The following is a 27,351-nucleotide window of genomic DNA, read 5'->3' as shown; positions in this document are numbered from 1 at the left end:
GCAAGAATCCAGTCATCAGCACTCGCTCAAAACATATTGCCTTAGACTTTCACTTTATTCGTGAATAGGTAGAAGCAGGTGCACTCAAAATTGGATACATATCATCAGTCGATCAATTAGCGGACTTATTCACCAAACCACTCTCTAGAGATCGGGTCCATCTTCTTCGTACCAAGCTTCAAGTCCGTCCAATCCTTGAGCTTGCCGGGGGCTGATAAGCACGTGATATCAGAAGAGTTCAAAGTATCTTACCTGGTCAAAGTATTTTACCTAGTCTTGGGTGCCTTTACTTAGTGCCGTATAGATATGACTCGTTTTTCCTTCTTTTCCACCGTATATAAATACACAGCTTGTATATGTACAACATCCATCAGTGAATACAAACATTCATTTTACAGTCTTACGGTTTCTCCATATTTCTAATTATATGCTAAATTTGAAGTTATAATAATTTTAAAAATTTGATATATCTTTTAATTAATAATTTATATTAAATAAATAATAATTATAAATTTTTAATATGAAAGTTTAACTAATTTTTATTAGAAAGTTTAAATAATTTATAAAAGAATAGGAAGAGTTATATCATATATATTTTATTTTTAAGAAAATTGAAACTCAATTTCATCGAGCAATTCGCCGGTTCACCCATTCGTAATCAGAAAAGAAAACACTGCGCAGCTTTTCTCTCCTAGTTTTCTCGTCTAGTAATCCATTAATCAACATCGACATCGCCTAGCGTCTTGAAGCCTCGAAAGCTTGGAGCCTGCTGGCTGATTCGACATTGGAGGTTGTCGGCTGTCTGCTTGAATCAAATTGGAGGCTACGATCTTCTGAGTTCTCGACCTACCGGTAATTCTTCTGAATTTCCTTAGTCTTTACATTTCTGACCTCTTTACATTTTAGTGTTTATAGTTCCAAGTGTGTATGTTTATATGCAAGTATCGGTATTTAGGTTTGATTGTTTCCTGTTGAACAAATCAGCAGGCAAGTATGTATGTTTGCTATTTTCTGTTTCCTGTTGAACAAATCACTGAAATCACTCAATCAGTAGGCAAGTACAATTGTGTATTTTATGTTTGTTATTTTTACGTTTCCTTTAGAGCTGCATTTTACTTTAAGACAAGATTTAATTCATTCAACTGACAAATGTTGGGCATAAGGCATTAGCTAATAAGGGTTGCTGTTTTGTCTGACTATTCATTTGAAATATAAAGTCACTTAATTTGAGTCGGGTTATGTTCCTTTGAGGTTGTGTAAAAGTATCAAGTTCACAAATATTTAAGTCTGGTTTGCTTTCAATGTTGGAATTAATCTTTGTAGAATTGTTTATATAGACAACTCTTTACATATAGACTTAAGGTGATGGTTTATGGCCATACATTATGAATTTCTATGAGCCCTTTTTGCATCTTGACTGGACATGACCACACAAGCTTTGTAGGGTCATTTTTATGATAAGAATGATGAGGGTATTTACGTCTTTTTGTGGCAAGGGCAATATAGTAATTTTCACATTTCATCATATTTTCTGTCCTCTCCAGAAGAAGAAGACATCCTATCCTCGACTTGTTGTTCATGTTATGAACATCCACACTCCTTTTTGCGCCTCTGGACCTCTCCACTCCAACCTCCCAGCCAGGTAGTTTCATTGTGGCATTTCATCGAGCACCTTGCCACCAATTTCTATGTGTTAACTGTTAACTATGTCTCTTACTAATTTCTTTTCATATTGGTTTTCCTTGTCCTGTATTACAGGAATAATAATGTTGTTGATGCCCAAAATTTTGCAATTGAAAGTCATAGGGTAAGCTACTCAATCAACACAGAAAAGGGGAAGTCGATTCCAATTCTAAAAGATTGTTCCCTGAAAATTCCTTCTGGACAATTCTGGATGCTGCTTGGACCTAATGGATGTGGCAAATCAACTCTTTTGAAGGTAGTATATACACAGATCTTATCGGTTTTGTCACATAGAGTAATTTATGTTGACAAATTATACACAGATCTTGGCAGGTTTACTATGTCCAACAGATGGTTTTGTACATGTGGAAAAACCTAGAAGTTTTGTCTTCCAAAACCCAGATCACCAAGTTAGTCTTTTTTTTTTTTTTCCATAATCGATTATCCTTCAATATGCTTACACTCAAGTTTCCTTATCTTTATCAAGAGTCATATATGACTAGTTTTGGGTTAATAACTAATAAGCAGCTGTATATGGGTGTTACTTACTTTTTGACACATTGAGAAAGAAGGAGTTAATAGATTGTGTATTTTTGATGAGTATAAATTTATTCAGGTGGTGATGCCTACTGTAGAAGCAGATGTGGCATTTGGCCTTGGAAGATTCAACCTGACTGATGAGGAAACAAAACTGAGAGTAGCAAAGGCATTAACTGCTGTGGGCATGTATGATTATTTACAGGTATGTATGTATGTATGTATGTATGTGTATGACTTATGGAAAGACAGAAATACCCCTTGAGAAGTTTGTAATTGATTATTACCTGGTTTTGTTTTGTTAGAGACCGGTTCAGACTCTTAGTGGGGGCCAGAAACAAAGGGTTGCAATTGCTGGTGCTTTGGTTGAAGAATGCAAAGTGTTGTTGCTAGATGAACTCACAACATTCTTGGATGAATCTGATCAGGTATATATTTAAATACATATGATTGATTAATGCTTTTCAATTTTAACTTTTATGTTGAAGAATGCAAAGTATCGTTCAAACCTTTTTATTTATTTATGTATATTTGATTTTTAAGGATTGAATTTTGTCAGATTGGGGTGATTAAAGCTGTGAAGAACACATTGAATAGTTGTGGAGATGTGACTGCATTATGGGTAACACATCGATTGGAGGAAATGAAATATGCTGATGGAGCTGTGTATATGGAAGATGGGAGAGTTGTAATGCATGGTGAAGCATCAACTATATTGGATTCTATTGAAGCTAGGAAAGCCTCTTATACAAAAGCTATTAACTCCTAACTCCTAAAAACTATCTTCTTTATCTCTCTCTCTATGTATGTAATGTAACATAGTATCACTATTTGATGCCCTTTCTGATTATCTAATCCAGATCAATGGATATAAATTATGGATGACATGTTCGTAAATATTGCAAATTAGAATGGTATGGTTTAAATTATTAAGCATTTGATAGATAATCATGATTTTTTTTTTTTTAAATTGACTTTTAAATCTAAGATAAATTATTATAATAGTTTTAAATTTAAAGTAATTAGTTTTTAAATCAAATTAATTTATATAAAACAGCTTTTTTCTTTCATTTTATATCAATATTGCATTTTTTTTTGAAGTTCACACGTGTTATAGTAATGCAACTTGTAAAAGTTTTGTGGCAATCGGTTGACTTTTGGCTAACATTTTTAGAGAAATTAGATAATATGTCAAAAATTCGATGTATTATATGTAACTTTAATATAAAAATTTGATGATATGCTTTAAAATTTTCATGTTTTAATGTATTTTTGGATGTTATAATCGATGGATTCCATGTTATACACGTGAATTGCATTATATTATATGTGATTTTCCTGCTTTAGTATGTGGATTTATTTTATAGTTTACACATTTGATATTGTAATATTTAGATTTATGTCTTGGAGTAAACTAAAAAACTCTTTGTGAGCTTTATGAGTTTTTATGATTATTATGTAAATTAAAAAATTCTCTCCACCTTTCGCCGTCCATTGATTTATTCGACCCATCACCGCAACCATTGTTGCCGGATCTACAATCCACTCACAAAAAAAAAAAAAAAAAAAAAAAAACAACAACAGCAACTAGGGTTGGTGTGTCGAAAACTGGTGAGGTAGAATAGGAAAGGGGCCAATATTGGTTGGAAGTTGTTCGATTTCGACTGATTCGTCTACAGAAAATCACATTCTCTTATTCTTATTTTCTCTCATCCTTCTCCATTAGATTCAAATTCAACCGACCAAAAAGAATACCATATAATCTTTATAGTAGAGTTTTAGGTGAGATTTCAGGTATGATTTTGGTTGTAGATTTTGATTTGGTTCTATTTGGAGGTTTGAGTTTGGTTTTGGTTGTAGCTTTTGTTTACAAGTTTTGATTTCATTTCCCTTGGTTGCCGAAAATGGAGTGATGTGGTGGCCGGAAGGGACCAATGGCAGTGACATGAGTGAACTGATGGTGGTTATCGGAGATGATAGTGATGGGCGAGTTGCCTGGTATATGAGCGTTAGATTCATTTGTTTTTAATAATATTTTTTAATAAATAAATAAGAAATAAATAACAGAAACATTAACAATGAAATAAAAAGGATAATATAGTCTTTCTAGGTCTGATAGGGACCAAAAACACAACAAACTTACATCTTAGAGACCGAGTTAAAAGTGAAAAAAGAATTAAGACCAAATGAAAAAAGAATTAGGACCAAATGAACACATAACCCCAAACCACAAGGACCATTGGCGTAATTTTTATTCTTAAGAACATTGAAACACAATTTCATTGAGCAATTCGCCGGTTCACCAATTCCATTAAGAAAACCCTGCGCAGCTTTTCTCTCCTACTCCTCAATCGAGTTCTCGTCTTCTCGACCTAATTTGTAATCGACCAATCAACATCGATTTTCTGAGCTCTCAACCTACCGGTAATTCTTCTGAATTGTTTTAGTCTTTACACTTCTGAGTTCCATACATTTTAGTCTTTACACTTTCAAGCGTGTATTTTTGCTGTTTGCTTTTCCTGTTGAACAAATTAGTAGGCAGGTGTGGATGTTTGATTGTATGTTGCAAATCAGGAAGCAAGTATGTATGTTTGCTATTTGCGGTGTCCTGTTGAAATCACTCAATCAGTAGGCAACAGCTGCATTTTACTTTAACTATAAGATTTAAGTCATTTAACTGAAAGTTTTCATAGGTTCAGTTGATTAGTTTTAAGTTAAATTTTAAATTCATACTTATATTTTGTTAATTTATACGAACCTTATCACAGTTCTATGTATAATTAATCGTAGATGAATATATTTTTGATTTAGGGCATTAGCTAATTAGGGTTGCTGTTTTGTCCGACTATTCATTTGAAATATAAGGTCACTTAATTTGGGTCGGGTTATGTTCCTTTGAGGTTGTTTAGAAAAAGTATCAAGTTCACAAATATTTAAGTCTGGTTTGCTTTCAATGTTAGAATTAATCTTTGGAGAATTGTTTATACAGACAACCCTTTACATATAAACGTAAGGGAGTTGATGGTTTATGGCCATACATTATTTTTAATAACCAAGTCAATGAAAATACATTTGGTGTTTATTGCAAAATTGGGTGAATGGGGAAAATGCCTTTTTTTTATAAAAAAAATATGGCACAAGTGCTTTTCTGTTATTTCTTGCAAGTTACTTATGAGCAATGAACAAAAACATCACCCTTTTTTTCTTAATGTATGTAGATATCATCATCTTTTCCACATTTGTGATTCAGAAAATGCCCAAAAAGAGCTCATCTAAGACGCAAAAAACAGGGCTACAAAACCCTGTTGTAGCCACATGGGAAAAGCCAAAAAAGACTTCATCTAAGCCTCCCAAAAAATCTCCTCTACCAAAGGAGAAACCATGCTCTAGCTCTACACCAAAATCATTTGGGCAAGAAATCGAGGATATTTTCTCTAAAAAAAGAAAGAAACCCGAGGAGCAACAAAAGAGCAAAAAAAGGGTTAAAGATGGAAAACATGATGAATCTTTGGACAGAAAGAAGCTAAGGAATAAATCTGGAGGGTCTAATGTGAAAATATTTGAAAACGAACAAACTGTTACACCAAAGAGGAAAACAGGAGATGGTCTAGTGATCTACTCGGAAGAGGAGTTGGGAATTGGTAAGGCGGATGCTGGGGGAACTCGACTTTGTCCTTTTGATTGTGATTGTTGTTTTTGATCTTTTAAAGAATGTGAAAAATCTATAATGGAGGTTTTTTTATGTATTATTTTTCTTAGTTTTAAGACATTATACATTTTTAAATCTCATATATTCATTTTGCTTCTTTCTAGAGATTTCCAATCTGATCCGCATTTTAAATGAATTGAGATAGGGTTGAAATTTCTGACACCGTATCAACCTGCCAATCTATTTAAATTTATATTTCTTTAATTTTATATTTTAGCTAATTTTTTGAAATTCACAAGTACAAATAATACTCCAAAGTTTTAAATGTATTATTATTTGGGTGGTGCTGCTCATAAATATGAAATTCAAACTGAAAGTGAAAGTCGAGTTTATACTTTATATTGTTGAAAGTTAAAAGTATTTAGAATGTAATTTGGTCCATTAAGTCGTAGTTGTGTGTTTTTAACTTTGAATAATTAATTGGGTGTAGGTTATTTAACTAAGTCTAAATTTTTATTTTTATTTTGCGTAAACTATAAAATTCAAGTGGGTCAATTAGGGTCTTTATTTAATAGACTGAGTTGAGAAAAAAAAGATCAAAGAAAATATGACTAAAATAGCTAATTAAATTTTTTTACAAAAAATAAAAAAAAAAATCCAAAATATCAAAAAGTTTCATCAATAATCATGCATTTGGTAGAGCATCCAACAAAATGTCATTTTTTTTTTTGCTAATTATGCATTTGGTAGAGCATCCAACAAAATGTCATTTTTTTTTGCTAATTTTAAAAAAACTTAAAAGTGGATATTTTTTGTTATTTTCTCATAAATTAATGAATAAGCATTAGGTTAACCCGTTTAATAAATAGGTTATTTTAGGTTAAAAATCCCAACCCTTGTAATTAAACATGTGTTCGGGTTTGGTTATCAATTTTACATTGTTTAACTAATCCAGATCCAAACCCACATGACCTATTGTTTGCCCAGTATTAATAATATTTTTTTTATATGTTTGTTCTATCTGGTTTTCTTTTCATCGGTCCAGTTTCGAGGCAGTCCTATTGACGTTAACTCTCTTGTTACGTTGCTTGTAAATGCTAATAATATGGGTCCGAATTGTAATATTGTTTTAGAAAGGGATAATGACTTGAAAGGGTAATGGACTTTCGATTTCGTTCACATTTAGTCACTAAATTTTTTTTCATTATCTATTTGTCACTGAACTATTGAAATTGTTCACATTTTACCCTTATGACTGGTTGTTACCGGTCATAAGGGTGAAATGTGAACAGTTACGATAGTTCAGTGACAAATAGGTAATGAAAAAAAGTTTAGTGACTAAATGTGAACAAAATCGAAAGTTCGTTTTCTTCTAAAAAAAGTTTAATGACTAAATGTGAACAAACTTTCTTTTTGTATTATGGTTTAACAAATTATGTATTTTTGTTAAAATTTAATAACATTTGTTGATAAAGAAATCTATGAAATAAAAAAAAACCCCCGAAAAATGTATAAAAAAACAAAAAACGAAACCAATATTATATGTATAAGTTTTATGTTATAAAACTATGCAATATTATATGTTTACAAATTATCCTAATATTATATGTATGAATTTTGTGTTATAAAATTATGCAACATATAAATTGACATACACTAAACCATATATATTGTTTATAAAAGAATACAGACATACATTGATACATTATAGATGTTGTTATACACCATGTATTGACATACATTATATTAATATATTTACTATTAAAAATGATATCAAAAATGAAAATTAAGTTGTTTAGAATTTTGACATTTTTAATTTTGTAACGACCCAAAAATCATGACTAAAAATTTCTTTTTAAAACATTACTAAAACCAGATTTATAAAAAACGTATCATACGTCATAACATAACTTTCGAGTATTAAATTCAAAACATTATCTCATTATCAGAGTCAAACATTCCCAGGCTAACTGACTATGGTGTGTGCACTGCAATCTTCCCGAGCTCCTCTTTTGAAAACTGAGTACCTGAAACCAAAACTGAAAACCGTAAGCACGAAGCTTAGTGAGCTCCCCCAATCTACCACATACCATGCAATAACATATAAAGCACATACTGAGCCTTGCCCATTGCATCGGACCGAGGTCCGGACTAACTGGGGCCTTGCCCCCTGCATCGGACCGAAGTCCGAAAACTGACTGGGACCTTGTCCCCTGCATCGGACCGAAGTCCGGACTAACTGGGGCCTTGCCCCCTGCATCGGACCGAAGTCTAGAAACTGACTGGGACCTTGTCCCCTGCATCGGACCGAAGTCCGGACTAACTGGGGCCTTGCCCCTGCATCGGACTGAAGTCCGGAAACTGACTGGGACCTTGTCCCCTGCATCGGACCGAAGTCCGGACTAACTGGGGCCTTGCCCCTGCATCGGACCGGAGTCCGGAACTAACTGAACATAACATAACATAAACATATCATGAAACGGCCCAAAAATACGACCCAAAAATTTCGTTTTTCAACATAATCAAAGACCATAATCTGAGTGTCATATCAAAAACCATACATGATGTATCTCAAAATAATAATAGAAACACTGTGCGGAAAACTGTATCATATCCATGTCATATAAAAATCAAGAACCAAATCAACTCCCAGGATAAAAGCTGAAGCTGTGGTGTGTGCGATGTCATCATCCCGAGGTCTTCCCTCTACATGCGGAAGTACCTGAAACCAAAACTGAAACTGTAAGCACGAAGCTTAGTGAGCTCCCCCCAAACTACCACATACCATACAATACATATAAATCACATACTGGGCCTTGCCCACTGCATCAGACCGAGGTCTGGAACTAGCTGCATCGGACCGAAGTCCGGAACTGACTGGGACCTTGTCCCCTGCATCGGACCAGAGTCCGGAACTAATTGCATCGGACCGAAGTCCGGAACTAACTGCATCGGACCGAAGTCCGGAACTAACTGCATCGGATCGAAGTCCGGAACTAACTGCATCGGACCGAAGTCCGGAACTGACTGATCATGACATAGCATAACACATAACAACTATTATAATCACATATACTGCATATTGCATCGGACCGAAGTCCGGAACACATACTCGAATATGCTTGAATCACAAAGACATCAAGCACTCTAGCTACTGCATCAGACTAAAGACCAGAACTACTGATAATTACACGGGCCGGCATTGCGGCCGTAGACCCGTTCCTACTGAAGGGAAAACTCACCTCGTGAACTGGCTGCTGAGTGTATGGCTCTGGAAGCTAGCTGCTGCTGCTCCGGTATCTCCCCGGCTACAAGTCCATAAACACACTCAATCAAATACTAAACACTGCACTGGGTAAAATGACTCTTTTACCCTTGGTCAAAGTCAACTCTCAGACAAAGTCAACTCTCGGTCAAAGTCAACCCATAGTTGACCTGACTCGCCGAGTTGGGCCGCCAACTTGCCGAGTCCCTATTCTCACTCTTCGACTCAACTCGCTGCTACTCGTCGAGTATGTCATCGACTCGACGAGTACTCTCCCGATCCAAGAACTCAGACAATCTTCATCCGACTCGCCGAGTCCTATGAACAACTCGACGAGTTGTTCTTGAGCTTAAGAAGATTGCCTTGGACTCGCCGAGTTGTATGAACAACTCGCCGAGTCCCTCCATCACCGAGTCTACCCTCGAACTCACTGAGTCCACTCCACCACTCACTGGGCCCACTCGACATCGCTCAAAATGAAGGAATCGGGGACTCGCGACTTGACTCGCCGAGTCGTTCATCCGACTCGCCGAGTCACCGCCATGCAACTATTCTACACTCGATGCTGCTCGAATCCAATACATACAAATGATAGATCTGAGTCCATTAAGCTGATTTACCACGTAAAGTTTCCAACTTTACGTGTACGAACACATGAACATGGGAATAAAGGCTAAAAGATGCTTAAAAGGGGTAGATCTAGGGTTAATATGCAAAATAACTCCATAAAGGCAACAGATCTGGGACCTACAACTCCTAAATGAACAGATCTAAGGTTATCTCGGCATAAAAGAGCTTCCATGACAGCATAAGGCTTGAGAAAGGCATTAACAAGATCTAGAAAGGGTTTTAAGGCATAAAAGGGAAGGAGATCTGAAAAATACCTCAAAGAGTTCTTGCTTTCCCCTTGAATCTCTGCTCCACAATCCTTCTCCTTGCTCCTTTCTTCTTCTCCTTCTTCAAGCCTTCACAATTAGCACACAAAATCCCTTAGAACACTCAAGAACGAATTAGGGTTTTTCTCACAGCTTTAGAGGGTGAAGGAGGCGAGATTGGGGGCTATAAGGTGGCTTAAATAGTGGGCAACCCGGGGATTTAGGGTTTCTCCCAGACGGACAGACTCGCCGAGTCGCCAGCTAACACGTGCTCGAAATCCCGTCCCTACTCGGCGAGTCAGGCTATGAACTCGCCGAGTCCCTTTACAAAACTTCAAAATAAATACCAAGGAATCATCATACCGGGAACGGGTCGTTACATATCAACTAGCATGAACACACATATACTGCATACTGCATCGGGCCGTAGCCCGGAACACATAACACATAAATCCTGTCTGAGCCACGAAGGCATCAAACATACCAACTACTGCATCAGATCAAAATCTGGAAACTACTGCTAGCTAAACGGGTCGGCATTGTGGCCTTAGACCCGTTCCTACTGGAAGGAAACTCACCCGAACTGCTGAGCTCTGCCGATAATCCTTTGGCTTCTAATCGACAATCCCTTGAACCGCTGCTCTTCCAGCTCTCCGAGCTACCAATATCAATATGACACTTAGTCTGACAGTCCTCAAAAGTCAACTAAGTCAGCTCTGGTCAAAGTCAAAATCCTGGTCAAAGTCAACCTTCCAGGTCAACCCTACTCGCCGAGTCCACCTACTGACTCGCCGAGTTCATATACTCAGGGTCCTTCTATTCGCGACTCGACTCGCCGAGTCAGTCCATGACTCGCTGAGTCCAACGATTTCCGAGTCCTGTCCTGTCCAACTTGCTGAGTCTCCACCCGACTCACTGATTCGAGTCTCAACTCGAAGGGTTTGGGGTTTCGCGACCTGACTCGCCGAGTCCACGAATAGACTCACCGAGTCCAAGGCAATCGTCAACCAACTCGTCGAGTTGTTCTTCCAACTCGCTGAGTTCATGCCCATCTTCATCCAACTCGCCGAGTTCACCCATGTGACTCGCCGAGTCTCTACAGCTCTTAATCCATGCAGTGGCTTTTCAAGCCAAACAGGGGTTCCAACTCATAGATCCATACTTCTAAGGCCTATTCCTCACGTAAAGTGGCAAACTTTATGTGTAGCTAAAGAGATCTAGGCTCAAAACACATTCAAACTAGGGTTTATGGCAAACATACTTCTCCAACATTCCAAGGGCTGATACTTTAGGGGGATTCTAGACCAAAACAAGCATGGATCTGAGGTAGCAACCTCAGATCTGGACCTCTAGCTCGAAATGGTTACTTATCATGCCAAAAATGTCCAAAACTCACACATAAGAATAGATCTAGGTGCAAAAAGGGAGTCCAAGCAACAGCTTATTACCTCCAATTGGTCTGAAATGTCTTCTCAATCCCGGATCTACAGTCCCTTCTTGCACCTCCAAGGTCTTTCTTCCTTCTCCAAGCTTTAATGCACTCTTCAAGGCAAGATCTAGCTCAAAAACGGATATGGTGGCTAGGGTTTGGTGTTCTGGGGTAGAGAGGCAGTAAAGGAACCCTAGGGAGGAGAATGAGACGTTTAAATAGGCTCCAAGTCCCGGATTTAGGGTTTTCCTCGTTCAGACCCAACTCGCCGAGTTCACGAGCTGACTCGCCGAGTTGGTCACTTACTCGATCCCCCGGATCCCGCTCCGACTCGTCGAGTTCCTCCCTGGGCTCGACGAGTCCACTCCTTGACTTAGGGTTTCATTCCTTTTCTTGGCTTTTCTGATCTTGGGTGTTACAACTCTCCCTCACTTAAACTAAACTTCGTCCTCGAAGTTTGCTATGGCCAACTGACCTGCAATCCGCCTCAACACCCTACCTGGTGACTTTAACCCTTTTGTCCATCACTCCAGCCACTCACAGTGCTAGTCACTACTGTTGGTACATACTGAATTCTTCTCTTTTCCATAATTTCCTTGACGTTACTTCCTCCGACTAAAAATTTTGTTACCCCTCATCCGCCTACCGGATGCACTGAGACCACCCTGGTCCAATTAATCTGCCGATATCTGAGTTACCGGACTCCCACCGGTCACTACACTCCATCGCAATCTCCTAGTCGCTCCCAGCGACTTCTGAAGATACTTCGATTATATATAATTGTTCTATCCACTCTGCCGCTCATACTGAAACGATGCTGCTGAAACCAGCTTGCTTTTCTCCCATCTGATTACTCAACTCCTACTAACTCGAGCCTTCCATCCTGAAAGAAAAGCTACCTGCCTAGCTATCCTTACAGATCACTTATACTTGGCAGAAGGCTCAACTGATCCTGCTGAGAGGGACTTGCCATTTCCAAATCAACCAACTATACTAATACTGACCCTCACACTGCAACTATCCGAAACACGGAACTGCCTGCAACACCGAACTGCCTAAAACACTGAACTGCCTGAAACACTGAACTGCCTGAAACACTGAACTGACTGAAACACTGAACTGCATGAAACACTGAACATGCCTGAAACTCTGAATACGCCTGAAGCACTGAACTGCATGAAACACTGCTTCCCAATTATCTCAAGACCTTCCTGGTTACCAATCATTCGTCGGTTATTCGCAACACCGAGCTCCAACTCAATTGTGGAGTCCAAGGACTCCTCACTTAGTCGCCCCCACGACTTCTGAATGGAATCTTTCTCTTGAACTAGTTTCCACTAGTTATCCTGTCACTGTGGCTCTAACAACCTTCCGATCCACCGATTAGGTCTAAACGTCACATCCTGACATCATCAATTCCACGACTAACAACATGATGGCTCCCAGGCTGACGGTAGCCCTTAACATACCCGAACCCCAACGGCCCACTACTACTCTGATCTCATAACTGATGTGACGATCTATTGCCAAATCGCCGACTTAACCATAACTGAACCATTTGGGAAATCCGAAATCTAACCCGTGGATTCCCATATCCTCATTGCTGCACCCGAACTGGTGGGTACTACTGCTTTCCCGCGTCCAACAACGCGCTCATGCTACTTACCAATCTGATAAAGGTCACGGCTACGCCCGCGGACTTAAAACTCTCTAATACTATCTGGCTGCTAGTGAATGCTACGACTACCCCCGCAGACTTACAACACTCTACTACTATCTAACTGCTAGTGAATGCTACGGCTACCCCCGTAGACTTACAACACTCTACTACTATCTAACTGCTAGTGAATGCTACGGCTACCCCCGCAGACTTACAACACTACTACTACTATCTGACTGCTAGTGAATGCTACGGTTACTCCCGCAGACTTACAACACCATTACTACTATCTGACTGCTAGTGAATGCTATGGCTACCCCCGCAGACTTACGACACTACTACTACTATCTGACTGCTAGTGAATGCTACGGCTACTCCCGCAGACTTACAACACTACTATTACTATCTGAGGACATCCTGACTATCCCTAGTCCTGCTAGTGATTCCTCATCCTGATTTCTCAAAACCAGCCCTCAGTCTTTAAATACTGCATCAACCTCGACATCTTATATCCTTGCTATACTTAGCGCTTCGTCGAGGAATTCTTCGACTTGGTTCCCAAACCAACCGTCTACTAATCCGGATACAAGACGCTATTGTTGGGAAGTTTCCAAACTCCCAACTCCTGAATCTACACAATTCTGCATGTTGACTCTGTCACTGGCTACTAATACGAAAACATCTCTTGCTGACCGTTCTCAAGATCCTCATTCCGACTCACTTGAGCTCTACATGTGGTCCTCCAATCCTGGATTCCCAACCAGCTTCTAACCATCTCGATTACATGAACTAACTGCTGGGAAGGTCCTCAAACTCCCAATTCTGAACTCCTCAATCCATCAATCACTGTGCTACTATCTTTTCTTCTCAGAGGTCGCACACTCATTCTGGGTCTACGTGGCTCTTATCCTTGTATACTCGGAGGGTTCTCCCCCAATTGGATTCGGCTAACTCCTTACTGTTCACTGGTCGAAAGGATTCCCAACCTTCCTTCCATTAAAAGGGCGATATGCTGTCCGCCAACGTTTACCTCCGTCGGCGCTCCAACTAACTCTTACCAGATCCGCACCCTTCTTGCTATCTGACTAAGCACCCTTCGATCCTTAACTGTATTTGCTTTAGGGACTACATCCCAAGAACCTGCGTTTGGGGTGCACATCCCCAACCCACTTCCTTACTGACCGCTAGCTACTCCACTAAAAACTCTGGATTATCACTACTGAGAATATAACTGATCATTACCCGACTAACGCCTTCCGCAAGTAGTAAGGCACTACTGCATCTTACACATACATGCTACAGTTACTGTATCTCAAGTAACCTGATCTAGAGGGAACGACCTCCAATTCACCATTCTAATCCCATGGTATGCAGATGGCATAAAACTCCGTCACAAGAAGGTAATATAATACCCAACACATATGCTTATTGACATCAATGCAACAACATAACAATAATATCATGAATAATAAAATAGAGGGAAAGAATCATACCCGCAACCTGATCTGAAGGATCCTCGAATCCCCCTGACTTTCGAACCCTACTATGACACTGAGGCTGTCCTAACCGCTGAACGGGACAGTTCACCCTAACATGGCCAGGCTGATGACATCGATCGCATAACTCTACTTCTACTGTGCATTCTTGACGTTTGTGACCCTTCCACCCGCATCTGCCACACTTGGACCTACTACAAACATCACCCTGTGTCCTCTCCTTCCTTGATCAACCCTCCCGACTCCTCGGGTCCTTGGCACTAGTTATGGTAGCGTCTGACTGTCCAGCTTGCTGAGCCAGACCGTAAACTCGCTTCCTCTTTCTCAACTGACTATCAGAACCCACCTCTTGCTCCTGGGTCACCCTGACCATTTTACCCACTACCCCGATAGCTGGTCCGCCTCTTTATCCCGTCGATCACTCCATCAGTGACACGTCCGATGGTGTCGGGTAACTCCTCGCGGAGGGCCCGCGAAACCTCCACAGCAATCCAATCCTGCAGGGAACCCTCTTAGGGGTAAGGTGGACCACCCACTCCCGACCCATGATGAAAAGTGCTAAAAATGGGACTCCCCTCCCTGATGGATCCCTGGGATCCATGAGAATCGGGCTCTAGATGAGCCCCAAACTGTCCTGAAACTGCCCCGGCCCTAAAGGCCTTAAGTCGGCTGTCCATAAGCTCCATGATGGCCTCTCTAACCGAACCGAAAATTACTGGATTCTAATCGATGATGTTGCGCATGATCTCTACGGAAATGAAATCCCTCATCTGATCATCAAGCTGCCCAACTCTAGAGCCTGAGCCAGATCCCTCCCCGGCACCTGAACTGCCAACTGATATCTCGCGCAACGTCACCATGCTGAAAATATAACACTTCCTTATCAATATACACACCGTTGGTGAAGGATTTCTCATACACTCTAAAAGTTCCCTGGTCTTGTCTCGGCCCCTCTTGATTCGAGTACGAATCCTATGCTTTCAGTAGTACGGACCCATACTACCTTCCACATCTATCCGTACTTTCCTCAAGAACTGCCTCGACTCCACCAAGTCACTCTACTGCTACTGATCTCTGCTACTACCTTCCTAGGATTGCCCTAGGGAACTTCTGACTCCACCCAAACCAGTCCTCAGCTGCTGAAGGCCTCCTTGTAATGCCAATTAGCCACCACTTGAATACCATCACATGCAATGAGGCTCGGATAATCCTTCGAGTAAAAGACTCGTCCCTACAACGGTTAGACTCAAACGAGAGCTGCGCAGTAGGGCCAAATCCAACACTCTGAGATTATTCAACCCTGATCACATGTGATGTGACGTATTCACCTAATGGCTAACTCCCATCACTCAGAGTCCCACAAAGCACAAAGCAAGCAGCATTCGGATAAAGGAAACATACTCAGGCAAAACTATTCTTATAACAAGAAACTGTACTAGCATACAATGCTAAGCTCATACTATCAGGAATAACCTACACATGCTATCCTACTACTGTCTACTCAATACTAGCATGGAATTCTTATCAAGCTGAAACATATAAAGCAGGCACATAAGGCATCCTCCTAGATCCTTAGTCCTATACTAGCATGAAATTCTCATAAAGCTGATACACATATAATAGGCACATAAGGCATCCTTCCTAGATCCTTAGCCCTATTCTAGCATGCTGTTCTACTGAGACTGAAGCTGAAACTAAAACTGAAACTGAAACTGATACTGACAATCATAACATAAACTTGTATGGGTAATTTGGGAGTACTTACTTGAGCTTGGCTGATTGCATGCACCACACCCTTTTCTCTTACCAAAACTCCTTTCTTTTTGAATTCTTTTGCTTTACTAAAACTGTTTTCTTTCTCAAAACTCTTTTTACAAAACTGTCTTTTCCTTTTGAAAACCTTTATACCAATCCCTTAGTTTGAGTTCAAACATACCCGAGGGTATGTCCGAATCCCTCAAACCAAGGCTCTGATACCAACTTGTAACGACCCAAAAATCATGACTAAAAATTTCTTTTTAAAACATTACTAAAACCAGATTTATAAAAAACATATCATACGTCATAACATAACTTTCGAGTATTAAATTCAAAACATTATCTCATTATCAAAGTCAAACATTCCCAGGCTAACTGACTATGGTGTGTGCACTGCAATCTTCCCAAGCTCCTCTTTTGAAAACTGAGTACCTGAAACCAAAACTGAAAACCGTAAGCACGAAGCTTAGTGAGCTCCCCCAATCTACCATATACCATGCAATAACATATAAAGCACATACTGGGCCTTTCCCACTACATCGGACCGAGGTCCGGACTAACTGGGGCCTTGCCCCCTGCATCGGACCGAAGTCCGGAAACTGACTGGGACCTTGTCCCCTGCATCGGACCGAAGTCCGGACTAACTGGGGCCTTGCCCCCTGCATCGGACTGGAGTCCGGAACTAACTGAACATAACATAACATAAACATATCAACTAGCATGAACACACATATACTGCATACTGCATCGGGCCGTAGCCCGGAACACATAACACATAAATCATGTCTGAGCCACGAAGGCATCAAACATACCAACTACTGCATCGGATCAAAATCCGGAAACTACTGCTAGCTAAACGGACCGACATTGTGGCCTTAGACCCGTTCCTACTGGAAGGAAACTCACCTGAACTGCTGAGCTCTGCCGATAATCCTCTGGCTGCTAATCGACAATCCCTTGAGCCGCTGCTCTTCCAGCTCTCCGAGCTACCAATATCAATATGACACTTAGTCTGACAGTCCTCAAAAGTCAACTAAGTCAGCTCTGGTCAAAGTCAAAATCCTGGTCAAAGTCAACCTTCCAGGTCAACCCTACTCGCTGAGTCCACCTACTGACTCGCCGAGTTCATATACTCAGGGTCCTTCTATTCGCGACTCGACTCGCCGAGTCAGTCCATGACTCGCGGAGTCCAACGATTTCCGAGTCCTGTCCTGTCCAACTCGCTGAGTCTCCACCCGACTCACTGATTCGAGTCTCAACTCGAAGGGTTTGGGGTTTCGCGACCTGACTCGCCGAGTCCAAGGCAATCGTCAACCAACTCGTCGAGTTGTTCTTCCAACTCGCTGAGTTCATGCCCATCTTCATCCAACTCGCCGAGTTCACCCATGTGACTCGCCGAGTCTCTACAGCTCTTAATCCATGCAGTGGCTTTTCGAGCCAAACAGGGGTTCCAACTCATAGATCCATACTTCTAAGGCCTATTCCTCACGTAAAGTGGCAAACTTTACGTGTAGCTAAAGAGATCTAGGCTCAAAACACATTCAAACTAGCGTTTATGGCAAACATACTTCTCCAACATACCAAGGGCTGATACTTTAGGGGGATTCTAGACCAAAACAAGCATGGATCTGAGGTAGCAACCTCAGATCTGGACCTCTAGCTCGAAATGGTTACTTATCATGCCAAAAATGTCCAAAAATCACACATAAGAATAGATCTAGGTGCAAAAAGGGAGTCCAAGCAACAGCTTATTACCTCCAATTGGTCTGAAATGTCTTCTCAATCCCGGATCTACAGTCCCTTCTTGCACCTCCACGGTCTTTCTTCCTTCTCCAAGCTTTAATGCACTCTTCAAGGCTAGATCTAGCTCAAAAACGGATATGGTGGCTAGGGTTTGGTGTTATGGGGTAGAGAGGCAGTAAAGGAACCCTAGGGAGGAGAATGAGACGTTTAAATAGGCTCCAAGTCCCGGATTTAGGGTTTTCCTCGTTCAGACCCAACTCGCCGAGTTCACGAGCCGACTCGCCGAGTTGGTCACTTACTCGATCCCCCGGATCCCGCTCCGACTCGTCGAGTTTCTCCCTGGGCTCGACGAGTCCACTCCTTGACTTAGGGTTTCTTTCCTTTTCTTGGCCTTTCTGATCTTGGGTGTTACAACTTTACCGGGACAATTGATTTATATTTGAGATTGTATTTTCTTAAAAGTTTGAATAATTATTGAAATTTATGATTATTTAACTAGACATATATATAGTTAAGTAAAACTGTTAACATGTTTTATGAAGTGTTGCGCCCAAACCACCCATCCATATTACCTTTACAAAAATATTTTTTTTAGAAAAAAATAACTATATATTTAATAATTAAAACGACACTATTTTTTCTTTAAAAAAGTCACTCATAATTTTAAAAGGTTTTAGAAAAAACAATTCATATTTAAATAAGTTTTTTAAAAAAATAAGTTTTTTTTTTTCTTTTCAGAATACAACGTAACTTCTTACCATTAAACATAATTTCTTAGTAGCTATGGGTGAAAATGATTCATTTTTTTGTAAAACCAAAATTAGATTGGAAATTTTTCATTTTTTATTTTGGAAAATACAAATCATTGGTTTTTTATTTCGGTTTTGGTTTTTCGTTTTTTTTAATATATTCTTCAGAATTTTTTTTATTTCATAGATTTCTTCATCAACAAATATTGCTAGAATTTAACAAAAATAAATAAATTGCTAAAACATAATACAAGAGGAAGTTTGTTTACATTTAGTCATTGAACTTAGAGAGAAACGAACTTTTGATTTTGTTCACATTTAGTTATTAAATTTTTTTTTCATTATCTATTTGCCACTGAACTATTGAAACTGTTCACATTTTACCCTTATGACCGGTAACAACCGGTCATAAGAGTAAAATGTGAACAGTTTTAATAGTTTAGTGGCAAATAGATAATGAAAAAAAGTTTAGTGACTAAATGTGAATAAAATCGAAAATCCGTTACCTTTTCAAGTCATTATCCCTTTTAGAAATGAGTAGGATTAGTTTGATTTAGTTTTTGCTTAAAAACTACAAAAACAAGAGTTTGCTTTCTTATCACTGAGAAAACTATATTTTCAGTTTTTTGTTTCCTAATTTTTCTGGTTTTTTGATTTATTTGATTGTTTAAAGCAATATTTTTAAACCTCGAATAGGTGGATTTGTGAATTTGTGAAGTCATAATCCATAAATGTATGAATACGATATTTATTTCGTTTTGGAACAAAAAATAAGAAAGGACATTTTAGAAATCCAACACTACATTTCAGAAGTAGAAGTGTATGAATAATATCAACAAAACTAACGGTTATTAACCATTTTAAGCAAAAATGACCAACTTTTTTTGTTTTTTCGAAAACAAAAATAAACAATTTGTCCAAAATAAGACATTTCGGAGTACCATTATAGATTCCGGTCGGAAACATTTCAGATTTCGATTAGTATTTTTTTAATATTTTTTTGTTGTGAATTTAATGTTGTAGATTAAATTGTGAGCTTCTAACAATACATACACTATACATATACCGAAAATATATATAAGAGTTGGGTTTATGAATACATTAACATTCACTTAACACTTTTATTAATTGAACTATCAAACTCTCACCAACCATCTTACCATCACTTACCATTTAATCATCACATCAACACCCACTTTAATTCATTAGATTCCCAACTTACCACTATATTCATTATCAATTTCAATATGTTTAAGTCACTACATATCTCACAACAAAATCCATTCATAGTGCATTTCTAAAAATATCTTTTGATTAGTTGGAAAATGATTTCCATATCTAGTCGTCCTTCGACCCGATCAACATCTTAAATAAATTGAGATAGGGTTGAAATTTCTGACGTGATTTCAACCTAACAATCTATTTAAATTTATATTTTAATTAATCTTTTGAATTTTACAAGTACAAATAAGACAAATTGCAAAAATGGTCCACGTGGTATGTATTTTTTTGGGGTTTCATTCCAAACATTGACTTTTTTGGACCGGTGGTCATTTTGAGGTAGTTTCGTTGCATTTTGATCCATCGGTAAATTGAAATGACTGTAATGCTCTTTTGATTTTTTTTTTTATGTTTTTTCTATTTAATTTAAATGAAAAAGAAAATAAATAATTAAATTGGACCCACATCTCTCTCTCTCTCTCTCTCTCTCTCTCCTAAAAGCCTACACCACCACCGCCTCTATGTCATGAATCGTCGGAGGATGGGAAACTCGTGTTCTTCATATCGGAGGTTGCTATGTTTTCAGATTCATACATGAGTCACATATTCCTCTAATTAATAGTCTTCCAATTCAAATAAAAATCACACGGTTGCAATTGTGGAGGTGGCGGTTTGGAGAACCCGATTTGAACAAAGTGTGTTTTCTGGAGAGTTGGATTTTATCAGTTTGAACCGGTGATGACGGTTGGAGAAACTAAGTTGTAGTGATTGTTGCTCTGTTTTTTAATCTTTAGATTACTGAAACTGAAATTGATTTTGATGGATTTTTAGTGAGAACAAACTCTTTTTTGGGGATAAATGGCTCGTGACAGTGGAGATAAATGAAATTATGTTCATCTTCTTCAACACACACACAAAACAAACACATTCATGATGGGTCAAACAATGAAGGCACGAAGGAGACTAGAGGCATTGGATGCGTCAGATTGGAGACGAGGGTAGATATCTGGAACGGGCCAAGAGTGGAGCCACACATTGAAGCATCATCTGGTGAATGGATCTAGAAAACAGGTTTTCCCATCCTCTATTTTTTTCAATTTGGTTGTTATGGAAGCTTGATTGATGATCCTCATAAGTTCTTGGTTCTACTGGGTGTGGTGGTGACCTATTGAACTTGGAAAATCTATTGATGGGTATTTTGAAGTGGGTATTTCAGGATTTTGGTTTCTTGATTGAACGTTTGTGTCCTGCAAAGTTGAGAAATATGTTGAAGAAAAAGAAGAAACAAGGGACTAAATACCCCAAGAGTATTACAGTCATTTAACTATTCAGAGGGACTAAAAACGTAACGAAACTAGTTCAAAAGGACTATGAAACCAAAAAAGTCAAGGTTTGGACTAAAACCCCAAAAAATACATACAACAATGACCATTTTTACAGTTTTGTCTACAAATAATACTCCAAAGTTTTAAATGTATTATTATTTGGGTGGTGTTGCTCATAAATATGAAAGTCAAACTGAAAGTGAAAGTCGAATTTTTATTGTTGAAAGTTACAAGTATTTAGAATGTAATTTAGTCAATTAAGTCGTAGTTGTGCTTTTTTTTTTTTTTTTTTTTAACTTTGAATAATTAATTGGGTGTAGGTTATTTAACTAAGTCTAAATTTTTATTTTTATTTTGTGTAAACTATAATATTCAAATGGCTCAATTAAGGTCTTTATTTAATAGATTGAATTGTGTAACGACCCAAATTTTCAAATAAAATTTTCATTTTTAATTAACCAAACATTCCCATAAAATATGAAGTAGCAAGGACTATTGTTTTCAAAATTCATAACATTAACATCTTATTTCAAACATCAGAGTGTCCCATCAAATCAAATGCCAGAGAGTGCATGCCGCGCCATCAAGTCTTGCCCTTGCCCTTAGGCTCAGAAGTACCTGAAACAAATCAACAAACTATAAGCTAATGCTTAGTGAGTTCCCCATAGCATACCCCACACAGTCCCTATAATCACATTTATAAAAGCTACATAAACCATATAAGCTATGCATACAAAAAATAAGGATTCCATGGAAACCCTCCAAGATCTTATACCTAATGCCACTGGAACCCCCACGTGGTCTTAACTACCCGTCATGGGAACCCCCACATGGTCTTCCTGCCATGGGAACCCCCATATGGTCTTCACCAACTAAGAAATATCATACAAGCTAAACATGCATATATACTAGGATGCCATGGAAATCCTCCAAGGTCTTACACCAAATGCCATGGGAACCCCCACATGGTCTCAATCTATTGCCACGGGAACCCCCTAGGGTCTTTCATGCAAATTTCGTACCCACATAAAGCATCATCAATCAATAATCCACATATCATAAAATGGGTCGGCCTTGGTGCCTTAAACCCATTAGTATGGTGATAAGACTCACCTCTCAAAAATGTTGATTTGGAGCCTCTTCGGTGCTGTCGTTGCACCTTCACCAACTTCACATCCTTGTTTTGAAGGACCTTCGTCTTCCTATCTAAAATTACAATGGGCCTCTCAATGTAGTTCAGGTTCTCATCCACCTGGATGTCGTCCAAGGAAATAATCGCGGCTTCGTCTGTGACACACTTCCGAAGCTGAGACACATGGAAGGTGTTGTGTGTCTGGCTGAGCTCGTCTGGTAGATCCAAACGGTAACCCACCTTGCCCACACCGACCAAAATCATGAACGGGCCAATATATCGGGGCCCTAACTTGCCCCTCTTCCAGAACCTGATGATTCCCTTCCATGGCGACACTTTAAGTAAAACAAAGTCCCCCACCTGGAACTCGAGGTCTGATCGACGCCGGTCAGCATAGCTTTTCTAACGGCTCTGCGCAACTCGTAGCCGGTCGCGCACCTGTTGAATCAGCTCAGTAGTCTTGAGCACTACCTCAGTGCTCCCCATGACTCGGTGTCCAACCTCACCCCAACAAACAGGGGTCCTACACCTCCGACCATATAACATCTCAAAGGGAGGCCGGTCGATACTAGCATGATAACTATTGTTATATGAAAACTCTGCTAGTGGGAGGTATGTATCCCAACGCCCTCCAAAATCCAACATGCATGCCCGAAGCATGTACTCAAGTGTCTGGACCATCCTCTCACTCTGGCCATATGTCTGGGGGTGGTACGCCGTTCTGAAATGTAACTGAGTGCCCAGTTCCTCGTGGAACTTCTTCTAGAATCTAGATGTAAATCGAACATCCCTGTCAGAGACTACCGACACTGGCACCCTGTGCCTAACCACCACCTCTCGCACATAAATATCTGCTAATTTCTCAGTGGATATGCTCTCGGAAATCATAATAAAGTGGGCACTCTTTGTCAATCTATCCACAATCACCCATATGGCATCCACACCCTTCTCTATTCTTGGTAACTTTGTGATTAAGTCCATGGAGATCTCTGATGGGTTTAGAGCACTACAACATTCCTATGGTGTACATGCAACTCTAATGCTTTGGATCTAGGTTTTTCTCAAGTTATACATGCAATACTAATCATCCAAAGGATAAACTATAACTAGCATACAATTTTCGAGATTTGTAACATAAAACAAAGTTAGAATAATACCTTTTACTTGTAGCTTGTAGATCTTGACCTTCAAGAGCTTAGTGCCTCAAATGTTGCACCTCTAGTGAGTCACAAACACCAAGTAGCAATGGAGGATTATGAGAGAGGTGGGAAGGCTCTAAAATTCGGCTAGGGTTCCTCTTGGGATCAAGTGGCCGAAATTAGGGGTCTTAGGGGTTCGTTATAGCTGAGCTGGTAGGGTTTCTAAATGGAACTCTAATTCTCTGCTTAGGTCTTAAGCAACCCATTAGATCCTTCCAGAATCCCCTTATGGACGAATTCTATGTGGGCAACACATATATTTCGTCCATCCCTTCTTAGGGATATACAAGCCCAACTTTGCAACTATTAGATAATTGCAATGCTAGTCCCCTTAATTCAATTAGTCTCTTTTGATCACCAAATTAATTTCTGATCAATACTAATTAAATAATATTATTTATCAATTAATATATTATTCCTATAATATATTAATAAATCATAAGTAACCTCTTTCTCCATAATTCATCCTATCAAATTGCTATGGTGAAGGCAACCCAAAAGGACCATGCTACTATCGGGTCAAGTACATACCAATTATAGTTATGGGCTTAGACACCTAATCCAACAGTCTCCCACTTGGATAAGTCTAATAACTATAACTGGAAGTACAACTTCCGATTAGCAATCGTAGCTCTCAAAATCCGCTGTCGAACTCTGACCTAGTCAATAACGCGTTCTTTAGATAAACAATCATGTAGTCCTCCGTTCTCAAGATATCTTGTGGACAAAGACATGGAATAAAGTCATACTCATTGTCCAACAGTTTGTTTCCCTATTTCTGATTTTTTTGACATAGAACTTAATTGAACACATCAATTCAGTCATGACCGGGCCCGACACATAAGTCAACGCAAAATCATCGAGGGGACCAAGATATCTCTTTTAATCCTATTAGGATAAAAGGAACAGATAAACTTTGGATTATATGCTTGTACTATTTACTTATTAAATCGCACACAACAATATGTTTTATAACATCAAGTTACTGATGCGTTTACGCACAATCAATGCACAACCAACTTGTAAACAACAACTCATATATCTCGGTTTAAAGACTATATGATATTATCGTCTCACAATCACTCGTGATAAATTCTATAAAGTGATTCATATGAGCGTGGGTTTAATCCAATACTCAAATCTTATTTCAGGAGTACTCATGAACGTTGCAACAAACTTTTGCTATGTCTAAACGCTTAGACAATCTACAAACCAATTCATGACATTCTAACCTCATAGCCTACTTCCAAAGTATGATCGACTATGGATAATTCGAATAATCCTATTATTCTGGAAGTCAAAACATGTAAAAGTGAAACAATAGTAAACAATTAACACAAGATAGTAACTTTACTCATAAATAAAACTCCTTAATCTAATCATCAGATGTTAATTACATTTTTATCTATTACAAGTTTCTAAATGTCTATCTAATCACTAAAACTAATATCGTCCTTTAGACCAATGCTCCTTGCATGCTATAAGTGTTTAACCCTGCTCAGACCTTTTGTGAGGGGATCTGCTGGGTTCTCTTCTGACGATACCCTCTTTACTATGAGGATTACTTGTTTTACCCGATGTATGATGAAGTGGTATTTTTTGTTGATCTGCCTGGATCTCCCATGATCCCTCGGTTCCTTGGTCAAGGCAACCACTCCTTCGTTATCGCAGAAAATCTCCATAGGCTCCTTTATGGCTGGTACAACTCCAAGGTTTCCGATGAAGTTCTTCAACCATATCGCCTCCTTCGATGCTTCGCTCGTTGCTATGTACTCTGATTCGCACGTTGAATCAGCCACAGTCTCCTTCTTGGAACTTTTCCAAGTCACTGCTCCTCCATTCAGGGTAAATACCCAGCCCGACAGAGAGCGGAAGTTATCTCCGTCGGTCTGAAAACTAGCATCACTATACCCTGTCACTCCCAAGTCTTCACTTCCACCAAGTACAAGGACCCAGTCCTTCGTCCTTCGTAGATACTTAAGAATGTTCTTTACTGCTATCCAGTGAGCTCTACCAGGGTTCCCTTGATATCGGCTGACCATGCTCAAAGAAAAAGCTACATCAGGGTGAGTACATGTCATAGCGTACATGATCGAGCCAACCGCAGAAGCATATGGTACTCGACTCATTTCCGCTATCTCAGCATCGGTACTCGGGCTTTGAGTCTTACTCAATTTGGTATTGCTCTGGATTGGTATCTCCCCTTTCTTGGAATTCTCCATGCTAAAACGTTTCAACACTTTATCCAAGTAAGTACTTTGGCTAAGTCCTATTAGTCTCTTATTCCTATTTCTCAATATCCTTATCCCTAGAATATATGCAGCTTCTCCTAGATCCTTCATAGCGAAACACTTACCAAGCCAGGACTTAACCTCTTGCAAGATCGGGATGTCATTTTCTATGAGTAGTATGTCATCCACATAGCGCAACATGCACTCCCTGATATTCTATACGGGGACACACTGATATTTGAAATGAAATGTTGATGTTATGGGTTTTGAAAACAGTTGTCATTGAGATTTTATATTTTATGGAAACGTTTTGAATAATTAAAAATGAAAAAAATATATTTAGAAATTTGGATGTTACAATACAGAGATAGTAGATTTACATCGAGGTTTTGGCAAGACTTTCAAGAACAAATGGGTTCAAAAGTGTTAATAAGTACTGCCTATCATCCGCTGTCACAACTAGAAATTTTTGTTCCTTGTAACTACAACACTTAAGTCAAATTATGAATCAAAGACATAAGAGCATGTATGATGCATACTCTATGACAACAAAATTTTAATCAAACACTTCATACAAACACTACAAATAGTCAACAAGTAATTAGACACCCTATGAGTTCTTGTTTAAGTCCATTTTGGACTAGGAATTTCTTATTGGGCCCAATGGACCAATAAGCTTCCAATTTGACCATATTGGGATTAGAACTCTTAAATGGGCTCTAATTGGACCCACTTTCATTTATTTCAATATTTTGGGCCATATTGGGCCTAGAATGAAATAAATTAATTATATGAACCATTTTGGGCTATAATTAACCTAATTTAGCCCTAATAGGTCATAAAAAAAACTATACTTTGATTTATTTGGGTCAAGCATCATCTAGCTTAATTATAATATGGGCTTAAGGGCAAAAAGCCCAAAAACCTCCTCTTTCCCTCTCCATTCTCGGCCCAAGCCCACTAAGAGGAAAGAGTTGACTTTGTGTGTGCCACCTCACAATTATTCAAGGGATTTCCATACAATTCCCATACTTCCATGTAACACCCTCTTCTTCTCTCTCTCTCTCTCTCTTGCTCTCGGCCGATTCCAAGCACACACACACACATTTCACTCACTATTCTCTCAAGAAACTCTCTCATTTCTCCTCCATATATTCGAGATCTAAGAAGAGTTCAAGGGCTTCTTCCATAAAAATCATCATCTAAGGTGAGAAATTTCTTAGATCCTTAAGCTAGCTACTTCATTTCATCCAAAAATCACCTCTTAATCCATTCAAACTCATGATCTAGCACCTAAGAAGCATCCAAGTTCGAAATCTTCCAAGGAAGGTTGCTAAGGCCGAATTTCTTCTCATTTTTCCTTCCAAAACCGAAACCACACCCAAGGTGAGCTTCATAC

General features: G+C 39.0%; 2 protein-coding genes across 2 annotated transcripts; both read left to right on the top strand.

Moving 5' to 3' along the window:
* Positions 1-617: 617 nt before the first annotated feature.
* Positions 618-3,117, top strand: LOC111888174 (ABC transporter I family member 10). Its single transcript, XM_023884302.3, has 7 exons — positions 618-852; positions 1,545-1,642; positions 1,759-1,939; positions 2,007-2,093; positions 2,300-2,425; positions 2,526-2,648; positions 2,780-3,117. Exons 2-7 carry the CDS (start codon positions 1,584-1,586, stop codon positions 2,987-2,989), a joined length of 786 nt encoding a protein of 261 aa, XP_023740070.1. The 5' UTR covers positions 618-852; positions 1,545-1,583; the 3' UTR covers positions 2,990-3,117.
* Positions 3,118-5,398: 2,281 nt separating this feature from the next.
* LOC111888169 (uncharacterized protein C6G9.01c) lies at positions 5,399-5,920 on the top strand. Its single transcript, XM_023884297.1, has one exon. It carries the CDS (start codon positions 5,399-5,401, stop codon positions 5,918-5,920), a length of 522 nt encoding a protein of 173 aa, XP_023740065.1.
* Positions 5,921-27,351: the final 21,431 nt, after the last annotated feature.

Source organism: Lactuca sativa, chromosome 9 (assembly GCF_002870075.4).
Source record: "Lactuca sativa cultivar Salinas chromosome 9, Lsat_Salinas_v11, whole genome shotgun sequence".
Lineage (NCBI taxonomy): Eukaryota > Viridiplantae > Streptophyta > Magnoliopsida > Asterales > Asteraceae > Lactuca > Lactuca sativa.
Note: the sequence above shows the minus strand (reverse complement) of the source record. Positions and strands in the feature narration are given on the sequence as shown.

Excerpts from the sequence above, each read along its gene's own strand:
- LOC111888174 (XM_023884302.3), top strand. The coding sequence starts at position 1,584 with ATGAACATCCACACTCCTTTTTGCGCCTCTGGACCTCTCCACTCCAAC. Across the intron at positions 2,426-2,525 it reads GCATGTATGATTATTTACAG|AGACCGGTTCAGACTCTTAG; the intron begins GTATGTATGTAT and ends TTGTTTTGTTAG. Across the intron at positions 2,649-2,779 it reads TCTTGGATGAATCTGATCAG|ATTGGGGTGATTAAAGCTGT; the intron begins GTATATATTTAA and ends GAATTTTGTCAG.
- LOC111888169 (XM_023884297.1), top strand. The coding sequence starts at position 5,399 with ATGAACAAAAACATCACCCTTTTTTTCTTAATGTATGTAGATATCATC.